At 34.5% G+C, this 25579-nt stretch overlaps 3 protein-coding genes across 4 annotated transcripts; 1 reads left to right on the plus strand and 2 right to left on the minus strand.

Moving 5' to 3' along the window:
• Nucleotides 1-9429: 9429 nt before the first annotated feature.
• On the plus strand, nucleotides 9430-10280 carry LOC145066630 (hypersensitive-induced response protein 1-like). The gene is made up of 4 exons (XM_079013917.1): nucleotides 9430-9597; nucleotides 9666-9716; nucleotides 9805-9901; nucleotides 9979-10280. The coding sequence occupies exons 1-4, from the start codon at nucleotides 9430-9432 to the stop codon at nucleotides 10278-10280; spliced, it is 618 nt and encodes a 205-aa protein (XP_078870043.1).
• A 1710-nt stretch (nucleotides 10281-11990) lies between these two features.
• Nucleotides 11991-14119, minus strand: LOC145069802 (protein phosphatase inhibitor 2-like). Of its 2 annotated transcripts, XM_079016749.1 has the most exons (5): nucleotides 13941-14119; nucleotides 13109-13179; nucleotides 12894-13015; nucleotides 12612-12803; nucleotides 11991-12522 (listed from the first exon to the last, which is right to left on the minus strand). In XM_079016749.1, exons 2-5 carry the CDS (start codon nucleotides 13111-13113, stop codon nucleotides 12353-12355), a joined length of 489 nt encoding a protein of 162 aa, XP_078872875.1. In that variant the 5' UTR covers nucleotides 13114-13179; nucleotides 13941-14119; the 3' UTR covers nucleotides 11991-12352. The 2 variants fall into 2 exon arrangements, with proteins under 2 accessions (XP_078872875.1, XP_078872876.1); XM_079016750.1 differs by lacking the exon at nucleotides 13941-14119 and having other exon boundaries at nucleotides 13109-13927.
• Nucleotides 14120-21213: 7094 nt separating this feature from the next.
• Nucleotides 21214-22421, minus strand: LOC145069049 (chromosome transmission fidelity-like protein). Its single transcript, XM_079016018.1, has 3 exons — nucleotides 22140-22421; nucleotides 21627-21852; nucleotides 21214-21497 (listed from the first exon to the last, which is right to left on the minus strand). Exons 1-3 carry the CDS (start codon nucleotides 22287-22289, stop codon nucleotides 21430-21432), a joined length of 444 nt encoding a protein of 147 aa, XP_078872144.1. The 5' UTR covers nucleotides 22290-22421; the 3' UTR covers nucleotides 21214-21429.
• Between the last annotated feature and the right edge of the window lie 3158 nt (nucleotides 22422-25579).

The raw sequence follows: 25579 nt of genomic DNA on the forward strand, positions 1-25579 counted from the left end.
GCTACGGCTACCCACGCAGACTTACAACACTCTACTACTATCAGGGAACATCCTGACTATCCCTAGTCCTGCTACTGATTCCTCATCCTGATTTCTCAAAACCAGCCCTCAGACATCGAATGCTACATCAACCTCGACATCTTATATCCTTGATACACTTAGCGGTCCGTCGAGGAATTCTTCGGCTTGGTTCCCAAACCAACCGTCTACTAATCCGGATACATGAAACTATCGTTGGGAAGTTTCCAAAACCCCCAACTCCTGAATCCACACAACCCTGCATGCCGCCTCTGCCACTGACTACTAAAACGAAAGCATCTCTTGCTAACCGCTCTCAAGATCCTCATTTCGACTCACTAGTTTCCTACAGGCGGTCCTCCAACCATGAATTCCCAACCAACTACTAACCATCTTGATCACATGAACTCATTGTTGGGAAGTTCCTCAAACTCCCAACTTTGAATTCCTCAATCCATCAATCGATGCACTACTATCCTTTCTTCTCAGAGGTTGTTTACTCATTCTGGAATTGCGTGCTCTTTCCCTTGTATACTCGGAGGGTTCTCCCCCACTTGGATCTGGCTAACTCCTTACTGCTCACTGGTCGAAGGATTCCCCAACCTTCCTTCCATTGAAAGGGAGATCTGTTGTCCGCCAACGTTTACCTCTGTTGGCGCTCTAACTAACTTTTACCATATCCGAACCATTCTTGCTAACTAACCGAGCACCCTTCAATCCTTAACTATATTTGCTTTAGGGACTGCATCCTGAGAACCTACGTTTAGGGTGAACATCTCTAACCCACTTCTTACCGACTGTTAGCTACTCCACTAGAAGCTTTGGATTGTCACTACTGAGAATATAACTGATCAATACCCGAATGACATCTTCTGAAAGTAGTGAGGCACTATTGAATCTTACACATACATGCTACAGTCACCGCATCTGAAGTAACATGATCTAGAGGGGACGACCTCCAATTCACCATTCTAATTCCAAGGTATGCAAATGGCATATAACTTAACCATAGGCAGGTAATATAGTACTCCACTATATGCACCTACTAACATCGATGTCGTACCCTAGCAATAACACCATAATATAGGCTGACAGAGAGAAATATATATATATATATATATATATATATATATATACATACATACCCATAACTTGCTCTGAAGAACTCTCGAATCCCCTTGTCTTTCGAAGCCTACTATGACACCGAGGTTGTCCCAACCGCTGAACGGGATAGTTCGCCTTAACATGGCCAGGCTGATGACAACTATGGCATAAATCTACTTCTACCGTGCATTCTTGATGTTTGTGACCCTTCCACCCGCATCTGCCACACTTGGACCTACTGCGTACATCACCCCGTGACCCTTCCTTCCTAGAGCAACCATCCTGACTACTCGGGTCCTTGGCTCTATCCATGGTAGTGTCTGTCTGTCCAGCTTGTTGAGCCAGACCGGAAACTCGCTTCCTCTTTCTCAACTGACTATCTGAACCCATCTCCTACTCCCGGTTCACCCTGACCATTTCACCCACTGCCCGGATAGTTGAGGTCCGCCTTTCTATCCTGTCGATCACTCTATTAGTGACATGTCCGATGGTGTCTGGTAACTCCTCACGGAGGCCCCTTGAAACCTCCGCAGCAATCCAATCTTGCAGGGAACTCTCTTGGGGGTAAGGTGTACCACCCACTCCCGACCCCTGATGGCAAGTGCTAAAAATGGGAACTCCCTCCCTGATGGATCCCTGAACTCCATAAGCATCGGGCTCTAGACGAGCCCCAATCTGTCCTGAAACTAACCCGACCCTAAAGGCCTCCAAATGACTGTCCATAACCTCCACGATAGCCTCTCTAACCGAACCAAAAATCACTGGATTCTGATCAATGATGTTGCGCATGATCTCCGTGGAAATGAAATCCCTCATCTGATCATCAAGCTGCCCGGCTCTAGAACCTGAGCCAGATTCCTCCCCGTCACCTGAACTGCCAACTGATATCTCATGCAACGTCACCATGCTGAAAACATAACACATTACTGATCAATTCACACCGCTGCTGAGGGACTTCTCACACCCTCTACTAGTTCCCTGGTTTTGCCTCGGCCCCTCTTGAATCGAGTACGGATCCTCTGCTTTTAGTAGTACGGGCCCATACTACCTTCCACATCTATCCGTACTTTCCTCAAGAGTTACCTCAACTCCACCAAGTCCCTTTTCTCTACTGCTAATCTTCGCTACTCTCATCCTAGGCTTGCCCTAGGGAACCTCTGACTCCACCCAAACAGTCCTCAGCTGCTGAAGGCCTCCTCGTAATGCCAATTAGCCACCACCTGAATACCATTACATGCAATGAGGCTCGGATAATCCTTCGAGTAAAAGACTCATCCCTACAACGGTTAGACTCAAACGAGAGCTGCGCAATAGGTTCAAATCCGGAACTCTGAGTTTATTCAACCCTGATCACATGTGATGTGACGTATTCACCTAATGGCTAAATCCCATTACTCAGAGTCCCACAAAGCACAGAGCAAGCAGCATTCGGATAAAGGAAACATACTCATGCAAACTACTCTCATAATCAAGAAACTATACTAGCATACAATGTTGAACTCATACTATCAGGCATAACCTAAACAGGCTATCCTACTGTTGTCTGCTCAATACTAGCATGCAATTCTCATAAAGCTGAAACACATAAGCAGGCACATAAGGCATCATCCTAGATCCTTAGTCCTATACTAGCATGTTGTTCTACTGAAACTGAAACTAAAACTAAACTAAAACTGAAACTGAAATTGATAATCATAAACTTGTATGGGTAATTTGGGAGAGTACTTACTTGAGCTCGGTTGATTGCATGCACCACACCCTTTGCTCTTTTCAAAATTCTTTTCTTTCTGAATTCTTTTTGTTTTTCTAAAACTGTTTTCTTTCTCAAACTCTTTTTACAAAACTGTCTTTTCATTTTGAAAACTTCAATACCAATTCCTTAGTTTGAGTTCAGACACACCCGAGAGTACGTCCGAATCCCTCAAACCAAGGCTCTGATACCAACTTGTAACGACCCAAAAATCACGACTAAAAATTTCTTTTAAACACATTACTAAAACCATACTTATAAAAACCGCATCATAAGTCATAACACAATTTCCGGGTATTAATCCAAAACATAATCTTATTATCAGAGTAAACATTCCCAGGCTAACTGACTATGGTGTGTGCACTACAATCCCTCCGAGCTCCTCTTTTGAAAACTGAGTACCTGAAACCAAAAAAAAACTGAAACCGTAAGCACGAAGCTTAGTAAGCTCCCCCAAACTACCACATGCCATACAATCGCATAACATACATACTGCCAGGCAATTCTGGGGTGCCCGACCTACCCGGTACGACCATTCTGGGGTGCCGACCTACCCGTGTCAAGCCGTTCTGGGGTGCTGACTACCCATGTCAAGCCATTTTGGGGTGCTGACTACCCTTGGTCCTGACGACCGAACCTCGGGGACTATTTCACCCCCTGCTACTAATACTATCACATATCATATCATAACAGATTATCAAACATATATGGGGTGCCTGAACTACCCTTCGGTCCTAACAGCCGAACTCGGGGACTGGTCCCCTCCTACCACCTCTATCGTATAAAACATAACAAGCCAGCATGCAAACATATCATCATATACTGTCAGACGTATATGGGGTGTCCGACTACCCTTCGGTCCTAACGACCGAACTCTACTACTATCACATACAACATATCATGCTAGCATATAACATATCAGGTAGTAGCAAACCTAGATGATATCACAAAGACAATCATCTATCATACGTCTCTTATTAGTGGGCCGGCATTGTGGCCTTAGACCCAACGCCACTGGAAGGTAACTCACCTGAACTGCTGAGCTCTGCTGATAACCCTCTGGCTGCTAACCGACAACCCTCTAAGGTGCTGCTCCTCTAGCTCTCCGGCCTACCAATAGCAATATAACACTTAGTCTGACAGTCCTCCAAAAGTCAACTAAGTCAACTCTTGACAAAGTCAAAGTCCTGGTCAAAGTCAACCTTCCAGGTCAACCCTACTCGCCGAGTCTGCCTATTGACTCGCCGAGTTCATACGCTCAGAATCCTCTCATTCGCGACTCGACTCGCCGAGTCAACCCCTGACTCGCCGAGTCTACCGATTTTTAAGTCCTGTCATGACCAACTCACTGAGTCCCCACTCAACTCACTAATCTGAGTCTTAACTCGAAGGGTTTGGGGTTTCGCGACGTGACTCGCCGATTCCAAGGCAATCTTCAACAGACTCGCTGCGTTGTTCTTCCAACTCGTCGAGTCCCTGCCTATCTTCATCCAACTCGCCGAGTCCACCCATGTGACTCGCTGAGTCTCTTCAGTTCTTCATCCATACAGTGGCTTTTCGAGCCATGCAGGGGCTCAAATCCATAGATCCATTCCTCTAGAGCCTAACCCCCACGTAAAGTGGCAAACTTTACGTGTAACCAAGGAGTTATAGGCTTAGAACACTCTAGGGCTAGGGTTTGTAACAAAGGGGCTTCACAAACAACTTATTGGCCTAAACTTTATGACTTTCTGGGTTATTACCAACCTAGATCTGAGGTAGCAACCTCAGATCTACTCCAAACTCGAAATAGATCTCATCCATACTCAAAATGCCCAACACTCAAACATAAGATAGATCTAGATGCACATAAGCCTAAACAACAGACTATTACCTCAAATGAAAGCTCCAACTGAAGTAAATTCTGGATCTATTCCACTCCTTTGCAGCAAAGCCCTTGATCTTCAAGCCCTTCTCCAAGATTCTCTCCTCCAAGGCTTTATTCTCTCAAATAATGAAGGCTCACTCAATTCTAGGGTTTCTGGAACATAAAAGGGGAGCCAAGAGGCTGAGGGTGGGTTGTAATGTGCTTTATATAGGGCACAACCTCTGGGATTAGGGTTTTTCTCGCCCAGACCAGACTCGCCGAGTCCACTCTCTGACTCGCCGAGTCGGTCACTTACTCAATGACCTGGATCCCGCTCCGACTCGTCGAGTTCCTCCCTGGACTCGACGAGTTGACTCTTGATTTAGAGCTTAACCTTTCTTTTCTTGGTCTTTCTGATTCTAGGTGTTACATAGAAGCTTGGATCTGTGATTTGGAGCCACTGCATGGCTCAAAACAGATCTGTATGGAAAGAGGACTGAATGGACTTGACAAGTCACAAGGTTGACTCGGCGAGTCACATGAATATGGCCGCGAACTCGACGAGTTGGATGAACAACTCGGCGAGTCCGATGAAGATCACCATAATACTCGGCGAGTCGGATGAGTTTTCCCTAGAATATGTATGCGTCTGTATCCGTCGAGTTGCAAGGAGGGAACTCGACGGGTGGCATTAAAGTTTGAACAAGAATCGAAGAAACTCGGCGAGTCACCTCGATGACTCGACGAGTTGGATTGTATTTCAAGGAACTCGGCGAGTAGCCGAGGGAACTCGGCGAGTAGCTGAGGGTACTCGGCGAGTTGGGGTCAATATGGACTGTTGACCTTGACTGATGACTTTGACTTTGACCAGGGTTTGACTGGTGGGTTATGGAGTACCTTATGAGGTTAAGGACTTATGAGTATATTGTACTATGATCATAGGTAGTGGAGCCTGTGTCAAGTGATCCGAGAGTTGGAGTTATCTTCCGAGTCGACATTTGCAAGGTGAGTTATCCTCACCATATCGATAGGGTCTATGGCACCAAGGTCGTCCCTTTAGTTGTTAATGTTATGGTATGCTACATGTGGTTGTGATCTGCTAGATCGGAATCAAGGTAGACAGTATGTTATGCTCTTATGATCCGTAAGGATTGGTATGTTAGTGACCTGCTAGGTCGGTACTCTAGTTACGAGAGAATTCTATGATTGATGATTAGTGTGATAGATATGTTTGATGTTTGTATATGCCAGTATATGGTAGTTATGCGCACATGGTTATTTGCTTGTTGGTTGGGTTGAGGCGGTCCTGCTTTGTGCTGAAGGCCAACATACCCTATGAGCGGTCCGGGGAGACTGCAGGCCCACGTGGCGGACCAGTCATGCCGAAGGCTCGGGATAGATTCAGATAGACTGTAGGGCCAGTAGGTCGGTCCAGTCAGGCCGATGGCCCAATATGCATGTTGACTGATTGATTGTTACTGATATGGCATTATCGGTGTGGTATTGGTATTGTGGGGGTAGCTCACTAAGCCCTTGGACTTACAGTTTCAGTTTATTGTTTCAGGTACTTCAGGAGATCATGGCAAGGCGAAGGCGTGACCGTACCGCTCCTCATCCTTATGTTATGATTTTGGGACACTCTGATGGATATTGATTTGAAAACATTTTTGTAAACAATGCTATTTGATTTTTATCTATGATCGAAAAAGTTTAAATTTGGTGTAAAAATTTATGGATGTTACAGAACCTACACTATGTCTCTGTCAAAGTTCTAATGTTTTTTTTGATGTCATACAGTCTTACTGATAAAAAACAACTTGCTGCTGATTCTTTAGGTATGTTTAATAATTTGCTTCGCTTCTCAAAAAATTGTCCTAGAAGTTTGTTTTACTGCTTTTCTCCATGAAATTTAGTTATCTTTTCAACTTGTATTTCTTTCCCTTGCAAGTGCTTGACAAAAGGCTTTAACAATGTTGAGTTTTTGTTTTCACCAATTAAGTTTTCTAATAATTTACCTGAAGAAATAGCAATGTACTTTCGTATGTTTGTGCATAGTTTGATGTTTATCATTGGAATCCATATGTAATTGTGTCATTTGTTAACCTAACGGTTACTAACAAAATGGGTAATTAGGTAAATTTCAGTTTCCATTAATGTAGTTACATTTCCCTTTCACATACAATATCATATGCAGGTCTAAAATGGACATTTATGCCCTTGATTCCATTTTTCACAGATTTTATACAAATTTATTTACAAAAAGGTCATAAATGGAAAGAATCATGAAGTCAATACCGTTGTACATATAAATCTAATAAAATGGTAGATATGTTTAGACCTTATATTCGATTTCCTTATTTTCTTAATTTAGTTATGTAAAGTTACCTAAATTGTTAGTTGTTGATGCATTGAAAAGATTCAAAGAATTATATATCAAATAAGGATTATGAGGATGATAATTGAAAGCTACACAAATGTTGGCAAATGTTGACTTTGGGTTTATTGTGAGTACATGTGCAACTGCTCCTGATGGAAATGAAGCCATTGTGGGAGAGCAAGATGGTAAATTGCACATGTATTCAATGGAGGGAGATATTATATCAAAAGAAGTTGTTCTTGAAACAACTTTTGATCCTAAAATGAGATTTCCAATGGCTTTTACCTGGAATCAGTTTTACTAGGTGTGGCAATTCTCGACACGACCCGCAACATGAAACAAAATAAATGGGTTTGGGTTGAGTTTTTCAACCCGCCAACCCGTCAAGTTGTTTATTAAACAGGTCATATATGGGTTTCTCAAAAAATATACGGGTTGACCGGCCAACCCGTTTAGAATTTATATATATATATATATATATATATATATATATATATATATATATATATATATATGTATTAAGTATTATACACTACTATACAATTTTACAATTTTACAATTTTACTTAGTGTGTTTTAACCTTGCCAATTGTTTCTACTTTAATGTTGAAATTCATCATAAAGAAGAAAACTGTGTTGGAGAATTGACTTTGTTTTTTAGGAGAAAATATGGGAATTTGTGGTTTTTACATTAGTTTGAACATGTTTGTATTAATGTTTTAGTTTGAATTTATCTATGTTTGTATTAATGTTTTAGTTTGAACATGTTTCCATGAATGTTTTTAATTTTCATTTTTATGTTTTTAATTATCAATTTTATTTATGGAATCTGACCAACGAACACATGAACCCAAATCTGACTCATGAACCCGCAAACCGGTGAACGCGTATATATAAGTAGGTTGACGGATCATATATGGGTTTATGTTCCCAACTCGTCAACCCATGACCCGCTAACCCGTGACATGTATAGTTAAATGGGTCGTGTTCGGGTTGGTATATTTTGACCCGCTAACCCGAACACGACATGATTGTCAGGCCTAAGTTTTACCTAACTTCAAACGAGTAAAATCACAAAAATGGAAAACTTTTACTTAAATGGTTAGAATGACCAAAATGGTTAAAATACTTTCTTTTTACCTACTATTCCATGGTTGACTTACCCAAAAAAATATTTTTATTATGTTTTAGCTGTTGGATATGAGTAACATGACTAAAATTGTCATTTTGACCGAAATGGTAAAATTAGATTTAAATTGTTACAATTACCAAATTGGTTAAAATGTTTTCTTTTAACATGGTTTGACTAACAAAAATGTTATTTTTATTTTATTTAGCTAGCTTGATATTGGAAAATGACTAAAATGGTTATTTTGACCAAAATGACCAAATTGGTCATGACCAAAATTAAAGTATCTAGTACAAATGATTTCATTTTTACATATTATTATGTCATGGCTTAATTGACCAAAAAATATTATTTTAATGTATTTTTTGGATTTATGGGTAAATAAAAATGTAGATGGTTTGATTCAAAATGGAGGGTCTCCACTATACAAGATAACAAGTAAACTTATAAAAATGTAGTAGGCGCCGGTTGAGACAAAGAGACACCAAGTAAAGAGTCTCCACTAGATTATTCAACAATCACTTGACTAAAATCAGACATTAATAAAGCTGCGGAAGGTGAGTAACAATATGATTTTATTGGTAGACAATTAGAATCCTTATTAGGGTGCTTTTTGTTCGTTTTGAATATCTGTAATAGGATACAATCGAGGCATTTTTGGAATTCCATGTGCGAAAAAAAATCAGAAATTGAAGATATGGTGAAGGTGCTTGAGTCTCTGAATCCAAATCCACACCCAACTCTCGATCTTGATAAGGTTAGTTCATTCAACTTCATTCCCACCGTTGTTTTTTGTTGATTTTTTTTAATATCATATGTGTGCAAAAATTGGTAGTTGGGTGGATACTAGAAGCTAACATACAGTACAATAACAATCTTGGGATCGAGAAGAACGAAATTGGGATTGAGAGATTTTATCAGTTTGGGAGATTTCTTGCAAATAACTGATCTTACTCTCCACAACCGCTCATCTCTTTCGTTTCTCCACTTTGCATTTTTTTTTTTCAATTTTAATTTCATTTTTCATTGGATATTACATATTTCCATGGTTTATTGGTTTTTACCATTTATAGTAACATTCACATAAAGAGTAGTTTACAATCATACAATGGAATGTAATGACTGATTACATTCCATGCAGAGACATCTTAACATTGGATGAATCCAAGGGACATGCCAAGTCTACAATCGGCATTATACTACAACATGGCAGCACAAATGCCAAATGACACGTATATACCTTCACACATTGCACACGCTTCATTAAATGCAGCGGGACAATCTTGTCATATGCAATTCCCAGGGTTATACCACCCTCAACAATCGGGTACTATTGCCAACCCCCCACCATATGGTAATTTGACTTTATCAAAAGTAATTGAGGATTTGTTTCTTATTCTTCGTTATTTTTTTGGCGTATCTTACTTTTTAATTGATGTTAGGTTATTTGTTTCATGGAAATTGCCAACGCTGTTGATTGTGAACTTGAAAAGGTAACATGATTGAATGATTACACAGTCATTAGATGTTCATGCACCCCATTGATTGTGACGCTTTTGATGTCATGGATGTTGGCTATAGGCAATGCCTGCATATGGGTTTGAGATTGTTCAAACATTAAATGTCGATATAGAACCATATGAACGTATGAAGAAAGCAATGAATGAGATCAAAATAGGTAAAGTTTTCATCATTAATTATGTGCAATCTTTGAGATCAATTAATTAATTGTTTAATTTGTATGCCTATATATAGCTACATGGATGAGGTTGGCAGGTATTGAGAAAGGTGAGGCAAAGAAGATAGTTCAGATAAAGAGGGCTGAAGGAGAGGCTGAGTCAAAGTATTTGTCTGGATTGGGTATTGCACGACAGAGACAAACAATTGTGGATGGTTTAAGAGACAGTGTGTTGGGGTTTTCAGTTAATGTTCCTGGGACAACAGCTAAAGATGTGATGGATATGGTTTTAGTGACTCAGTATTTTGACACCATGAGAGAAATCGGTGTTGCATCCAAATCATCTACAGTGTTCATTCCTCATGTTATGGCATTGTAGTATCAAAATCTTCCAATTTACGTAATTACAGTTTCAAACTTTTCTTATTTAGGCATATTATAGTTTGAAAATTCTTATCCAGTTTTAGAATTAACATGATTTTGGTTAATGTGAAAGAATAGCAATGTCTTTTTCTATTTGCCCTAACTACTTCACTAACTACAACCAAAATCCAACCCCGCAAAACAGGATCCTTCTCTAATATATATAAAAACAAACCTTGTAATTTACTCTAAAACCAAAGTAATTTTTAAATTAATTAGCAAAAAGTAATTTTACTTTATACAAAAAATTAAATAGGTAAAGATATGTTGTCACGTATTTTGTCATTTCAATTATATATTAAATGACTTTAAAATGTCAAGAAAAAAACTATCTACAATTTTTAAAATTTATGCATATGAACATTCACAATTTGTTAAATTCTTATAAAGCTTTATTTATTTTGTTACATCAAAAAAAAAAAAAAAAAAAAAAAAAACCTTCAATATTTTCCAATACAAAAAACATTTCTATTATTTTCTGTAATATGTAAACATTTATCATCATCTACATAAATATTTATAAAGCATATCATTTATTTAGTCACTGAGTTTTTTTTGTATTCATATTTTTCTATTGAACTTATTTGCTCTGCTAAAAAAAAAAAAAAAAAAAAACATCATTATGATCTGCTACAGTAGGTTTTCGGCATATTTGACAGCTTTGGCGAGTCTCTGGCCAAAATTGTGTTTTTCAACGAATTTCGGTCATCTTCTCCAGCCACCATTAAAACCGTTCACTGCTCATCTTCTTCAACCTCCGATCCATAATTACAACCAAGACCTTCATAACAACAAACCACCTACCATCACCCTCCGTCGCCTTTGGTTACTTGCATTTGGCCGGAACCCTAACACCCTCCAACGCCGACATATTTCTAACCCTTTTCCTCCTAGTTGTTCTGCCATCAGATCTCCTAACCCTAACATATTTCCAACGCCGACAAACCATAATACAAACATCACATGCGATTGTAATTATTAAAAAATTAAAAATTAAAAATTAAAAATCAACCATCATACATAACAATAAGGCAATGTACAATCAAGCATTCAGACTCGACCAAATGTGCACCTAGTCTTACAAAATAGCCAAGAACTCGCCTTGGTTTCATTATCTTTAATTCCACTAGGTTTAGCCATCACTTCTTGTGAGCTTCATACCTCCTTTCCTATTATATAATTACTTTCCAATGCTCACTTTTTTATTCAACTAAACCAGTTGATGGTTTATTTCTACCTTCTTCTTGAGTTTATTTAGGAAGTGAAATGTAAAGGAAGGGAAGTAATTTAGAGGAGAAATGTCAGGTTTTTTTTTTTTAAGGGATGGAAGGGAAGGGGAAATATATGTGTATTTTTTACCAGCCCACTTTTAGAAGGGTAAGAGGGGAAGACAAAAAAAGACTTAAATCTCACCCTTCCATTCCATCCCCCCTCCAACTCAACTAAACCCCTTAATTATTATTTATCCCTCCCCTTCCATCCTCTTCCCTTCATTAAAATAAATAAATAAATAAATAAATAAATAAAACTCTGAGTACAATGTGTTCATTCTAGACCTGGACAACAGCAAAACATAATAATAATAAACCATCCTAGGAAGCTATGTATCACCAATCTATAATCATCACGTCTTAAGCATAAAGTAAACTAGCATGCAATGGATCAATTTCAACAGTCCCAAATTTACCTTGGAAACACTAATTTTAAACATAAGAGTTTAGCAACACTTTACAAAAGATTTACAACTCACAAAGCCTCAAGTACCACTCTATCCCATTCCCATGCACACCATAGTACCTCTTTCTTGCGACACTTTACTAGTCACCTTTCCATAATCATCTCACATGCCTTATCATATTCATTGGTGTACACAACACTACAATCTATATGGTTTTATAAAAACAAGAAAATTTGCATGCCTTTTCATTTATCCCAATATTCTAAAAGCATTATATTTGCTCTATAAAAAAAACACAAGAAATTTGCATCGAGAAAAGTAGAAGTTTGATATGGAGAAGAATGGTATTGCTACGCATGATTAGAAGATTCCGTGATATTTATATCTCCCACACCATCAACAATGGATTGCTTTTCATCATCCTTCTTCACTGATTCCTTCTTCTGTAACTCTTTCACTTTGCGATATTCATCATAGTGAGCCTTTCTTTTCTCCCTAAAGCTTCTTGCACTCTTCCCACCTGAACCCTCATCATATCATGAGTTTAATTTTAATTTGAATAAAAAAATAAAATAAAAAAAGGATGAAGATGAAGGAAGTAGGAAGAACCTAGATCATGATCCATGGCATCTGTTTCATCTTCATCATCTGAAGATGTCCATCCAGAATGGGAGTTACTGTTGCTACTAGAAGATGCCATCTCATTCAGTGCTGAACGAATTGCTTCAGCATTCAGTCTCATGTTGCTGTTATCATCTCCTTCAAGGAAACTACCAGAGCCCCCAATAGGAGATACAGATCCTACAACAAGTTAACAACGTTTTTGAATTAAATTACATAACAAATTAATAATTAATTTAAATTTAATGGAATGTGGGATATGTATAATACCATCAGTATCATGCATCATAGGATGATATGGAGTTTTGGGTTCTGTGATTTTCTGTCTTACAGGTTTATTTGCTTCAATTTCACCAAGGTTGGCTTCATCCCATCTAACACCTCTCCTACGGCTTTTTAAACAACAATAAAAAAAATCAATATTAATATTGTTTTAGTATGGGTGTACTCATAAAGGAATAGATATATGCTCATGTCAATTTTACCTCATATCTGTTGTACTTGAGCTTCTGAATTGTAAGATTAAAAATGAGTTGTCTGAATAACCCCCTGATTGCTGATGCAAAACAAAAACGATGTTGGAAGTACTTGGAAATCAATCAGTGAATGTGAAACCACATAGTGCCTCTATGTGTAGACATGACTCTTAGAATAATCTTGCCTTTATTCAAAGTTCAAATTCGTTAACAGGCTGTAACTGCATTATAAGCTTATAAACCTATTGCATTTCAAAGCCCATAGCAAGCAGAAGCTTGTAGCAAACAATTGTACATTGCTATGTGAACAAATACATAAGCAATTATTTAAGATCATAGTTAGCAAAACTTGATGACATACAACTATGGAAGTGACGAGAAACAGAAATGATTTTGTTAGAACTTGTAATCGACAAGCAATGGAGACTATTCTAACATATTTAACCCTCGGATGAGGAAGGGGAGTTCATCCAATCGTTCTAACCTACTATTGCAGGTGGCCGGAGCACAGCCGGAGAAAAATGAAATCAAAACTCGGAAACCTGAACATGTATTCGAGAGCCACTCATCAAATCATTCAAATATATAAACCCCGGAAACCTAACAACATATACGGGATTTATGAATTGGGGCCAATAACAGATAGCTCAAATTCATAAGAAACAAAACCAGTCAACCAGAACCGACGTTATACAAAACTTATAAGAGATAGTTCGGAAGAGAAACCATCATACACAAATGATTGCCATCAAAGACCGAACGAATAAAAATCAAAGGATAAACTTATGAGTCGATTAGGTCAAAAAATCGGCATACAGGAGATAGAATCAGTTCATTTTACCTCCGATAAGAAAGCGATAACGTCGTTGAACCGGTGCCGTGAAGATCGTCGGTCGGCGGCGGCTGATGGTTGTTCAATAAAAAGATGCGTGGTGCTGTTTCCTATTTCATACGGCTTGGCCCATTAAAATCATTATCCATTTGCCTTGCTTCATATCTTCCTCGCGAGTTTTGTTTGGAAAATGTAAGTATAAATAGTAAACGAAATATAATTTTAATAAAAATGTTAACGATAGAGTGTTTATAAGAAGTGATATCATCTCATATAATGTTATATTGATAATAAACTTGAATTTCAATAAAAATCAAATTTTCAATAACAAACTCATGTTACTTCGTTGGTTAGGGACGAAGAAATACCGGTTCCGACAAGTCTGTAATCACAAAAATGTAACGATTAGTTGAATTAGCACGTAATATAGAAATTAGTTGAAGTTAGTACATTGTATCTTTAATGGTACAACGGTTAGTATTGAATGTCTCATATCGTAGGCATATTTCCTCATTTGTAGGTTTTGTTAGACAGACGGCGGAATTATATTGATTGGTACGATGCCCGGCCACAGTGTCGAACCAAAATGCGCTCTTCGGTGCATCGTATGACAGCTACCGAAAAACCAAAATGTGATAGGGTGATAGTTGCGGTGTCTCGGTTTTATCTTGAAAGTCGGTTATGTACGGTTGGATCGGCCTAGTCATACCCTACATCATTACAACCCAAATAAGCATATTTCATGTAAGGTGCAAACGATAACATTATATGCCCCGAAACATTTGCAACTCGCATATATAAATATAGTTACCCTATTTTTGGTGTAAAAATAAAGTAGGTCACTTCAACTTAATTCTATTTTTATGTTAATTATAGAGTTATAAATAGTAAACTTTAAATTTAGAGTTACGTTTACTTCGCTTCATATATTTGTTCTTTCAAGTTTGAATCTATAATATACTAGTTTATAATCCGTAAAAATCACGATTATATAATTAACTAAAATATCATAGTAAACTTAAAATTATTAACCAATTATTTCAAATAAATTATTAATTAAGAGATATTTTTTAGTTATATAAAATCATAATCGTTGATTTAAATAAATATATGAACTTATATCACATTATAATATATATTTATTTTATTTTATTTTTTATTCTAATGTTATTAATTTAATGTAATTAGGAGTATGAAATTTAAAATTTGAAATGAAGAATCAATTATTAATTTAATGTAATTAGAGTGGGAAATTTAAATTTTAAATAATAAAATGGATAATTAACAAGTTGACATTAATAAGGATTTTTAATATTGAGACACTTGTCAATAGAAAAATAAACTTGTTTATTTATTATAATAGGGATTTTTTTATAAATGAGTGTATATTTATTTTAATATGTTATAAATGAAATTATTTTACTTAATAAAACGGTTTTTATTAGTAGCATAATTAATTTAAGTTATTTTATACGAATTATTTGGTTGGTTATATTTATTTAATATATAAATTTTAAAGTTAATATATAAATAGATTTTAGACAATTTTATAAACTAAATGGTGTATTACTAAAAAAATTAAAAATCATGAGAAATGAATATATTTGATATTTTCTTTTTAGTATTAAAAATTTTAAAAACAAAATAAAAAATAAAATATTGTCAGAAATTAATCACTCTTAGGTCATCTACATCAGTGCAATGTCATCAATATTTCAATTGTGACACATTAACTTTGCAATGACTATTCACATAAATACAATAACACTCCTCTTTCAAAAATAGTCCACACAGCCACATCAACTATTACTTGATATATATATATATATATATATATATATATATATATATATATATATATATATATATAGGGAAGGGTTATTTGTAAAACCTAAAAACCCTAAAAATCATAAAAATGCATAAAAAAAATACATAGAGATCACAAAACTTTTTTTTGAAAAAATCGCAGCTTTTTATACAAAATCGGTGAAATTTTTTTTGTAAAAAACAAATTTTTACAAAAAAAAAATTGATTTTTTAAATTTTTTTTCAGCGAATTTTAACAAAAACCTACAATTTTTTATAAAAAAAATTCAATTTTTTTTTGTGATCTTTAAGTATTTTTTTTTATGCATTTTTATGATTTTTAGGGTTTTTCTGTTTTTGATTTTTAGGGTTTTTCTGTTTTTCATAGAGCCTAAACTTTTATATATATATATATATATATATATATATATATATATATATATATATATATTAATAGTAAAGATAATTAAATAAATAAAATATTAAAATGAAAAACATTATTATAATATTAAATATTAGGTTATCAGTTTATATTTCGATATAATGATATTTGTTATACACAATTTCTTTTGAAGTTACTATGCACGTTTATCATATTAATTATAATTTCCATTTCTAGCTATTAATCATTTTTAATAGTTATACAATTGAATACGCTAATAAAAAGTTAAGTAAACATATGTTATATTAAATATAATACAATAAGCAATCAATATTAATTCTTTTTACAAGACTGTCATATATTGAAAGACCATGTCAACGTGGTTGATAGAAAATTGAAAGATGGCATTGCAAATTAAACTGAAAGATGCATTAGAAGGTGTCCTCAAGGCTTAGTTGGTTTTGTTTGAGTCTAAATTCTAATTCTGAAAGACGCAATGCATATGCTTTTAGGTCTTTCGCGTTACTGCAATGTCACTCATTTTTTAATTGTGTCTTTGCAATTACATCTCACGACAACAATACCAGTACTCTTCCAAAAGTGTCACCTCAAAAAATATTTTATATATATATATATATATATATATATATATATATATATATATATATATATATATATATATATATATATATATAGGTTTTTGAAGTAAAAAATAATAAATAATAAATAATAAAAAAAGCCATATATTTAACAGAGTACTAATTTTTTTTATAAGATGAATTTACCAAATAAAAATAAAATAACTAACGTAACAAAAGTTCCAATAGAAAAATATTATATTTACATAAAAATATCACTCGTATTCTTTTTTTGTATATATAATTTTAATATGATATTTTTTATATTTAATTGGACAGTATATATATACAATATTTCTCGTGTGATCAAGCTTTAATTGGTTTGCTTTTCAATTTAACATCAAAATAGTCTTCATAAAATATTTAGAAAATCAAAGATATCCCTTATATTAAATTTTAAAAATCCATGTGGGCCATAGAGTTTGCCTTTACAAGCCTTGCAAAGTGTGAAAGATGGCTCATCCTATATGGCATTCAATTTGGTTTTGAAAGGGGTTTGCAAGACGGATGTAGATGCTGAACATGACATGGCAAATCCAACTCAGCAAGTTCCTGCAAATATAGAACGACTTTCAAATGCAAAAATGGTCCCTCCACTCATCAACTTGCTACTTGCTATATATAATTATATTACAATGTTTTTCAATTATTTAATTAAATCACTTGTTTAATTGATTAAAGTACCATCGTGATTTTTATTTACTAATTTACTAGTTAATATATTAGACATCTTTAAAACATTATTTCGTTTCGTAACTACTTAAGTAATTGGTCGATTAAAATACTATTATTAGATTATCTATTTTATAATTATTTTATTAACTAGATAAAAGATTTAAATTTAATAGGATGATTGGTTACCATATTATACTATAATTCTATAATTTATCTATTTATTTGTATTTTAAAAATTAAAAATATTAAAACTAATTTCTATATTATAATCTACAAACAAATAAAAGACAATAAACAAGATATACTTTGACGTATTTTATATCGTCTAAAGCTATTTAAATTTATGATTGGGTAAACTATTTAAATATTTAATAATTAAGTTTATGTTTAATTAATTCACTAATCAAAACTAAGCAGTTTTGTGTATAGGGTACCTATGTTTATATACCCTTAAGGGTATTGTTAGGCGTGTCAAACCCAACAAATAAAGGGGTACGATATACTCCAAAAGAATCCCACTATATTGCACTAAAAGGTAGTACAAGACAAGCAGGGTCGATCCACAGAGACACGGGATAATTAGTATATATCTCTTTGCACAAGGTACTATGGTCACCAACAGTAAAAAAAAAAAAAAAAAAAAGGGGGGGGGGGGGGGGGGTTAGAGTGCAATGACTAAACAAACAAATTAAAAACACACGCAATCAGCTAAATGAGTGAATTAGATTCAGATTTTGTAAGAACTCCAACTTCATGTATGACAACTTAGCAATGTGACTCAAAGATGACACAATATTCGTTCAATTCTATCTAAGTTGGTACTAGAAAGTGCTAATAAGCTCTAACACTTCCCATTCACCACATTAATTAACCAAAACAAGCTCTTTGATTAACCCTAACATTATTAACCTAATCTAAACAAGCTCTTAGAATTAGATTATAAGATTGCATGAAGCTTTATGTGAATGTTCCCAACAACACCCAATACTCCTCATAAGCTCGGGAGTGTAAAAGTGTATGAATAAGATTTACACTAAATTCATTCAATAGAGATTAATTTAATGCTTATTACTTGTTCAATTTCACAAAACAAATACGGATTTTGTAAAAGAGATAACTTGAATGACCTAATCCTAATTCAAATGGCCAATAAGAATCACAATTAGAATCAAACATTCGATTGAAGCAAAATCAAATTCATTAGATAGGAATTAAGAACAAACATCATGTCATATGATTGAAGTCATTACCAAGAAGTCAAAACATGAAATTGGAGAAACTAGGGTTCTAGACACATATGGCTAGAACAAGATCACAAGAATAAACGATGGAAATAATGTGCAATTACAACTTACAAATAAGAGAAATAATGTTTCCAAATGATAAATGATCAAATCCTTGCAAAAACCTTCGAAATCCCCTCTCAAAATGTGCTCTGATATGTTGTGTGTGTGTAAAAATGACCCTTAACCCGTAATATGAAAGATAGGAAAAACTGCCAAAAGTTGGTTTCTGGGTCGAACACGGCCCGTGTTGGACATAGAGTAAATTTGACACGACCCGTGTTCAGCATGGTCAACAGCTCACATTTTGGTCAATATAGCCCGTGTTGGACATAGAGTAAATCTGACACGGTCCGTGTTCCCCTCTGACTCTGAATCCAAACTTGATTTTTCCAACTTTTTCACTCTTCGCCCGATCATCCCGAAATCTTCACCAATGCTTCCCGACACTTCCTAAAGCGTGCTCCAACCTCCGATTTACCTGAAAAAGACATGAAAATGTGCAAATAAGATTGTTCTAGAGACTAACATGAAATATGATGAAATGCAAAACAAATGAAGGACAATTATGCTAAATAAATGCATGAAATGGGACTAAAAGGTGTGCAAAAAGATGCACAAATTGCACCTAACAGGTATATTCACTTTTCCCATATATATATATATATATATATATATATATATATATATATATATATATATATATATATATATATATAAAATAATTGTTGATGTGGTAGTGGGGACCACTTTTGAAAGATAAGTGTTATCGTACATATGTGAGTAGTCATTGGAAAGCTAAAGTGACACAATTGAAAGATTAATTACATTATACTGATGTGGATGGCCTTAGTATTATTTTGTATTTTTAAAATAAAATAATATTAAAGATGGTGTAAGGTATTTATGAGGTAATTTATTTATCTATATATTCTCTAGAGTATAGATATCTTTAGACTTATATACTTATGTATAAAAGGGTTAGAAGATCCGTAATTTTTATAATTTTATCTATAAGGTTACAGGATGATATTATAAAATATTTTATGTTTTGATTTTTTTTATGTTTAACCTAATATTTTTTATCTTAAAATTCACATTTTCTAATTTTTTTTCATTTTATCATTTTAGAAGACATACCGATAATTTTTAAAATTTCATTTTTATATGTTTTTTTACAACTTTGTGTTACATGACTTTACATGTTATCACACCATTTCCTTGATCCATCAAATGATTATCTTTTTTCCCTATAAGATTGTGCTCACTTGATGGCTCAAGCATGAAGTGTGGAAACTTGTAAAGTTATACAAGTCAAAGTTGTGAAAAACATATATAAAAGAGTAAAAAAGTGAAATTATTAAAAAAAACATGTAAAAGTGAAGTTATATAAATGGATTGTTAGAAAAAAATGAAGCTGTAAACAAGAATTGTTGAAAAAAAATACTATAAAAACAAAGTAAAAAAATAGAATTGTAAAATATGGAAGTTTTGAAAAAAAATGTGGAAAAACGAAAAGAAATTACAAAACTTAAGAAACCTAAAAAGTTAAAGAAATGTTATATATATATATATATATATATATATATATATATATATATATATATATATATATATATATATATATATAGAGAGAGAGAGAGAGAGAGAGAGAGAGATGTTATGGTAAATCATAAGGATGTAATGTACTAAAAACAAACAAATTAAAAGGACTTTAGAAAATCATAAAATAATTATGATGATGATGATGATGGTTCTAGTGTTGGTGAAGATGATGATGATGTTGATGATGATCACACAGTGACTTAATGAATAGCTGAATGGTAGTTTGAATACCAATTTCAACATTATCCCTATTATAAAACCTCAATTCTACATGGTTCTTAACCTAGCATACTACTTTGGATATGTGACTCAAATAGCAAATGTTTGTAATAACAAATAGTGAACATGAGGTGGATGGTTCAAGTGCTTCTAATCAAACGATATCAGATGATGTCCTCTCTCTTTGAGATCAAAAGTTCAAGTCTCGTCTAGGACGTAGGTCGAATTACAATAGAGTAATAAAAAAAATAGACAGTGAACATGAGACAAGAAGTCACTTGGAGAAATAATAGAGTAAGCCAGGAAATAATAGACATTATTTTATCTAGTTTTGTCTTTGATATTGACATATTTATCCCTTGTATTTCAAAAAGCAATTTGAGAAATTAGACTCTAGTATGTGATATTTTGGACCATTCCACTACTTATTTGAGACGAACTTTATTTTAAAATCGAGTAAACGTTATTTTCAAATAGACCCTACACTGAGTGTTTGATAAATGCTTCAGCTTTAAGCTAAGAACACTCTTTAGTTCTTAAGTTCATCCAACCCATTAGCCAGTGTTCAGATGGCCTTCTATTTTTAGAAAACCATATTCATTTCACAGAGATTCAGCTTTTAGGCTATTCATGACACCAAGAATTACTATAGTCAACAGTCTAAATCACATTAGTTCCAATTAAAATATATTCTCCTTAAGAGAAAGATAAGATAATGATTGATAAATATAACTCAGTTTCAAAGATGTCATGTATTAGATTACAAGCATAGAACAAACATTGGACTTGAGTTATTTTGCAGGCATTTGACCATATTACAACTATGATCAAAACACACTTTTCTTGAACAGCATCGCATACAAATATTTGTCCGAGATTCTTCATTCAAGTCAAGTTTGCTTTTCAACAATGGCAACTGATGCAGTTGCTTTCTTCTTCTTCACAGGAGATTGTGGTTCTGTAACAAGGAATATGATTCTTCAATGGTTACAAAGATTACAATTTTACAATCAGGAAATTTAACCATATCATGCTTCAATAATATGCTTCAAAAGTTTAAGCAAAACTTTATGAATCTATAACTTACTGGTGATAAGAGCTTTAGGTCTGGTCTTGAATAAAATTCTTTGACGAATGATACCAATAACTTCTAGTTCCACCCGTGATGAATTCAGATCATCATCATCATCATCTTTCTGGTCTATTTCCATATCCGATTTTATTATCTTCTTCTTCAATACCAGTAATGGTTTCTTCATTGGGATCTTTGACCCAGACAATTCATGATAACCAACAGTAAAGGTATAATTTTCCTGAACCAGTTAAGAGAGTAAGATCAGAATTTGTGGTAATTAACCAAATGATTAAAGATCAAACCACTTCACAGACCCTTTTGAGATTTCGCCGATCTATAAACCTCACAGAAGAAGTCCATTCTCAATTTCTAAATAGAAGAAAATCAAAATTGAACGTGATGCTTGGTGCAGGGGAATCAACGACATAATGTTTGTATCGAAGGTAAAATTGGTAACTTTTAAGCAATTAATCGTCAAGTAATTAGACAACTTGAAGATGTTTACATACGCGCACATTAATTTACCTGAGAAGAAGGGCGGCAAAGAATACCAATTTGGAGATTTCGCAAGCGTTCTTGGAAGGCTGGTTGAACTTCAACAACACCTTGCAATTCGATGATTGCCCACTCAGGGCAACTCGCTTCGCCGCAGCTGCACTTCAATTTAATTTCCATATCTCTCTCGTGCCTTACTGGTTAATGTGAATTAGAAAATGTAGATTTTAGGGTTTTCTAAGGCTTTGGAGTGCGTTCGACCGATTTGGGACTAAATTTGGCGGGAAACTGAAGAGCCCTAACCCCTTCTATAGATGAAGTGCTATTTGAGTATATACCCTGATTTTTTTTTTTAAACCGCGAAAATATTATTAAAAAGCCCAAAACCAAAAAGGAAAAGGCAAGGACAAATAAACTAATTACAAAACATTAAAAGGGGAAATACACCGATCTTTCCGTTTACAATTATCAAAGCTTCCTTTGAATTTCACTCAATCAAAGCTTCCTCTGAATTTCACCCAACCAAACACTAAAGAAACAACATTATCCGCCAATTTTGATTGCGAACAACAAGTGCCGTTGAACCTCCGTTCGTTCCTTATCTTCCACGCACACCATAAGAACCCATAACATAAAGCAATTAAGATCTTCCGTCTTTTCGGGCAGGAACCCCAACACCCATCAAATTTTACAAGTTCCCAACACAATTGAAGGGTCATTATTATCTTAACACCACAAATATTGATTTCTTCTTTAATTGGTCATTGAAGTTAATTTTGAGTATCATGGTCACTAGCCAAAAAAAAACCGTCAATAAATACATTTCTAGATAATTGATGCGATTACTTGGTAACAACACTTACGTGGCTGTCATTAATATTCATTAAGATTTTCAACCATTCTCCTGGCCACATGTAGGTATATAATTAAAGAGTCGTTTGATAGTTGTTGACTGAAAGTTGATTAGGTTAGAAATGATAACTGAGTCTATATTTGACTGAGTTTATGTTTGATTATTTATTTGACTGATTGTGTTGAATCATGAAAATGATCATTTTACCTTTATATCGTAAATTGTGTTGGATAAAATAATTATAAAAATACAAACTATCACATAAAATCCAAATTAAACATATATCATTTAAAATACAAATACAAAGTGTCATACAAAATCCAAATACAAATTGTCATACAAAATCAAAAGGTACATAATAAATTGCATACAAATTTAACGTTAGCCATTTAAAAGTAACCGATTAGCAATTTAGTCACACAAAGTAGTTATATACTCAATATCTTCTGAACCCCATTCTATGTCTTGTATGTTTTGGCCCTCACTTCCTCCACCTTCCATATTAGGAGTAACCATAGTGTTTTGTTCAAATTTCGTAAACAAGTCATCTTGAATATTGTATTTGCCTTATAAAATTATGGACCGCAACAAAAACAATGACTATGTCTCTTTGCACTGGAAAATGATAAGAAGTCATTTGTTTTAAAATTGGAAATCACGCCTTCAACACACCATATGCACATTCAATGATATTTCTAAGTTTTGCATGAGCATGATTGAACTTTTCTTTCTTAGTTAAAGCTCTGTTTCTTTGAAAATCGGTTAACCAATACTTAATATTGTGGTAGGGAGCCATACATCCATAGGTGTTGGTGTATGTGGTATCACAAAGGTAATATTTATATGTAGATGATTGAAAAAACTTATTATATAAATAATATAGATAATAAAACTTATAAAAAACTTACAAACCTGGTGGAGGGAATGGAAATCCTGAAGTGGGATTAAGGAAGTAGGGCATAGAGGCACAAATAGGACGATGGGGTTTTTTTCCAGACAACATTCTTTTTGTGGGGGACCGAGTCAACCCATTGGTCAACTATTAATGACCGAGTCAACAGTTTTGGAGGCCCATCAAACGGTCTGACTATTGACCGAGTCAGCATTCAGCTCTGACCGGTTCGGGTAAGTGCAAAACAAACAAACCCTAATCTTGAAAAAAAGTGTTTAGACGTTAAAAACTATTGATTTCGAATCGGCCTCATTTATATACACAAATATTTTTAAAGGAAAAAAAAAGGAAACATCCAGCTAGGGCTTTTTTGGAGTTGTCAGTAATTGTAGGTTTTGAACCTCTTTTCATAAATTTAATTGCTTACACGTTTCTAATGATAAAAAGCTTGTATGCAGAATATCATATGTTAATCCAAATGCTTTTTTTATCTCAAAGTTGATATGAACATCAAAGAAGTATTCTACATTATAAATCCTTTCACCTATTCTAATGGTAAGAACTTCTTATTTACTTACCACGAGTTCACTGGTATGGATTTTACTCAATTTAGGGTGTATCATTCCTCGAACACTTCATGCATGAACCATGTTAAAAGCTAAGTTTTTGATATACAAAAATGATTTTTTTTCACAGCCAAACCAAGGGGACACCAACATATAACTGCTACAAAACTACCAACCATCAACTAAGTATTTCGACCCATATATTGCCCCTCACATCAGGGATCATTACAAAATAAACTTAACCCATCCCAAAACTGAACATTTCAACCCTAATTAACTCCTCACATCCAAATATTCAACACAATGCAACATATATCATAGACAAGGATAAACACAATCGTTTGAGCCTATATTAGTCTAGCCTTAAATGTATTCGCTTATGATTTCGGCTTCAAAACCTCCTTCACATGATCCTCAATCCTCATTGTTTCAACCTCCTTTAGTTTCTTATAAACCTTCTCATCATACCTGATGTGTTATTTTAATGCACTAGTTTTTTATTTATAATTCCTAGTCTATCGCATCTAAACCATACTTTATAGGCAGTGAATCTGATTGATTATAGTATAGTTTTGATAAATAAGGGTGTCGAACTCAAGGGGAACGATAGTGAATTAATATTAGAATATTTGATTATAGGTTACATTAAATAAATGAAAGCAATGAAAAGGGGTTTTTATTATAAAAGTTCAATTAATCAACAACTAAACTAACTAGATAAACTAATTAGAAACTTGGGGAATCTAAGTAATTTGGGGGATGGGATTATTGAGTATGTTGTGATCATCTACATGATTGTATTTCAGTTTGGTAAAGAGCTTCCAAGAAGGAGGTTTAGGTTTTGGTTTCGGCTCAAATAAAGGTATCGAGCGGATTAGCGAGCAGATGTGGGAATTTATCTCGTCGGAGATTACACACGGTATTTTGGTGAGGATTCATGTGATTTTTGGCCTAGGAAATGAAGGGTTTTTGGAGATCTTGGATGAGTATATTGGAGCGTTATGTGATGAGGTTATGGTTACCGTTGGGGCTCGCACTCTTTTCATCCCGTGAATTTTGTGCTTGTGGAGCTCCTGCATTCTATAGGGAAAGGGACCCAGTAGGAGATGGTTAGTAGTTATGGCTAACACATTCAGGACAAGTGTTTGCCTGAGGAGGC

This window comes from Lactuca serriola, chromosome 8, assembly GCF_051521515.1.
Source record: "Lactuca serriola cultivar US96UC23 chromosome 8, Lser_US96UC23_V15, whole genome shotgun sequence".
In the NCBI taxonomy this organism is placed as follows: Eukaryota; Viridiplantae; Streptophyta; class Magnoliopsida; order Asterales; family Asteraceae; genus Lactuca; species Lactuca serriola.

Excerpts from the sequence above, each read along its gene's own strand:
- LOC145066630 (XM_079013917.1), top strand. The coding sequence starts at position 9,430 with ATGGCAGCACAAATGCCAAATGACACGTATATACCTTCACACATTGCA. Across the intron at positions 9,598-9,665 it reads GTAATTTGACTTTATCAAAA|GTTATTTGTTTCATGGAAAT; the intron begins GTAATTGAGGAT and ends AATTGATGTTAG. Across the intron at positions 9,902-9,978 it reads AATGAATGAGATCAAAATAG|CTACATGGATGAGGTTGGCA; the intron begins GTAAAGTTTTCA and ends GCCTATATATAG.
- LOC145069802 (XM_079016749.1), bottom strand. Across the intron at positions 12,804-12,893 it reads TATGATGCATGATACTGATG|GATCTGTATCTCCTATTGGG; the intron begins GTATTATACATA and ends AACTTGTTGTAG. Across the intron at positions 12,523-12,611 it reads TGCCATGGATCATGATCTAG|GTGGGAAGAGTGCAAGAAGC; the intron begins GTTCTTCCTACT and ends ATGAGGGTTCAG.
- LOC145069049 (XM_079016018.1), bottom strand. The coding sequence starts at position 22,289 with ATGGAAATTAAATTGAAGTGCAGCTGCGGCGAAGCGAGTTGCCCTGAG. Across the intron at positions 21,853-22,139 it reads TTTGCCGCCCTTCTTCTCAG|GAAAATTATACCTTTACTGT; the intron begins GTAAATTAATGT and ends TAACTGGTTCAG. Across the intron at positions 21,498-21,626 it reads ACCTAAAGCTCTTATCACCA|AACCACAATCTCCTGTGAAG; the intron begins GTAAGTTATAGA and ends TCCTTGTTACAG.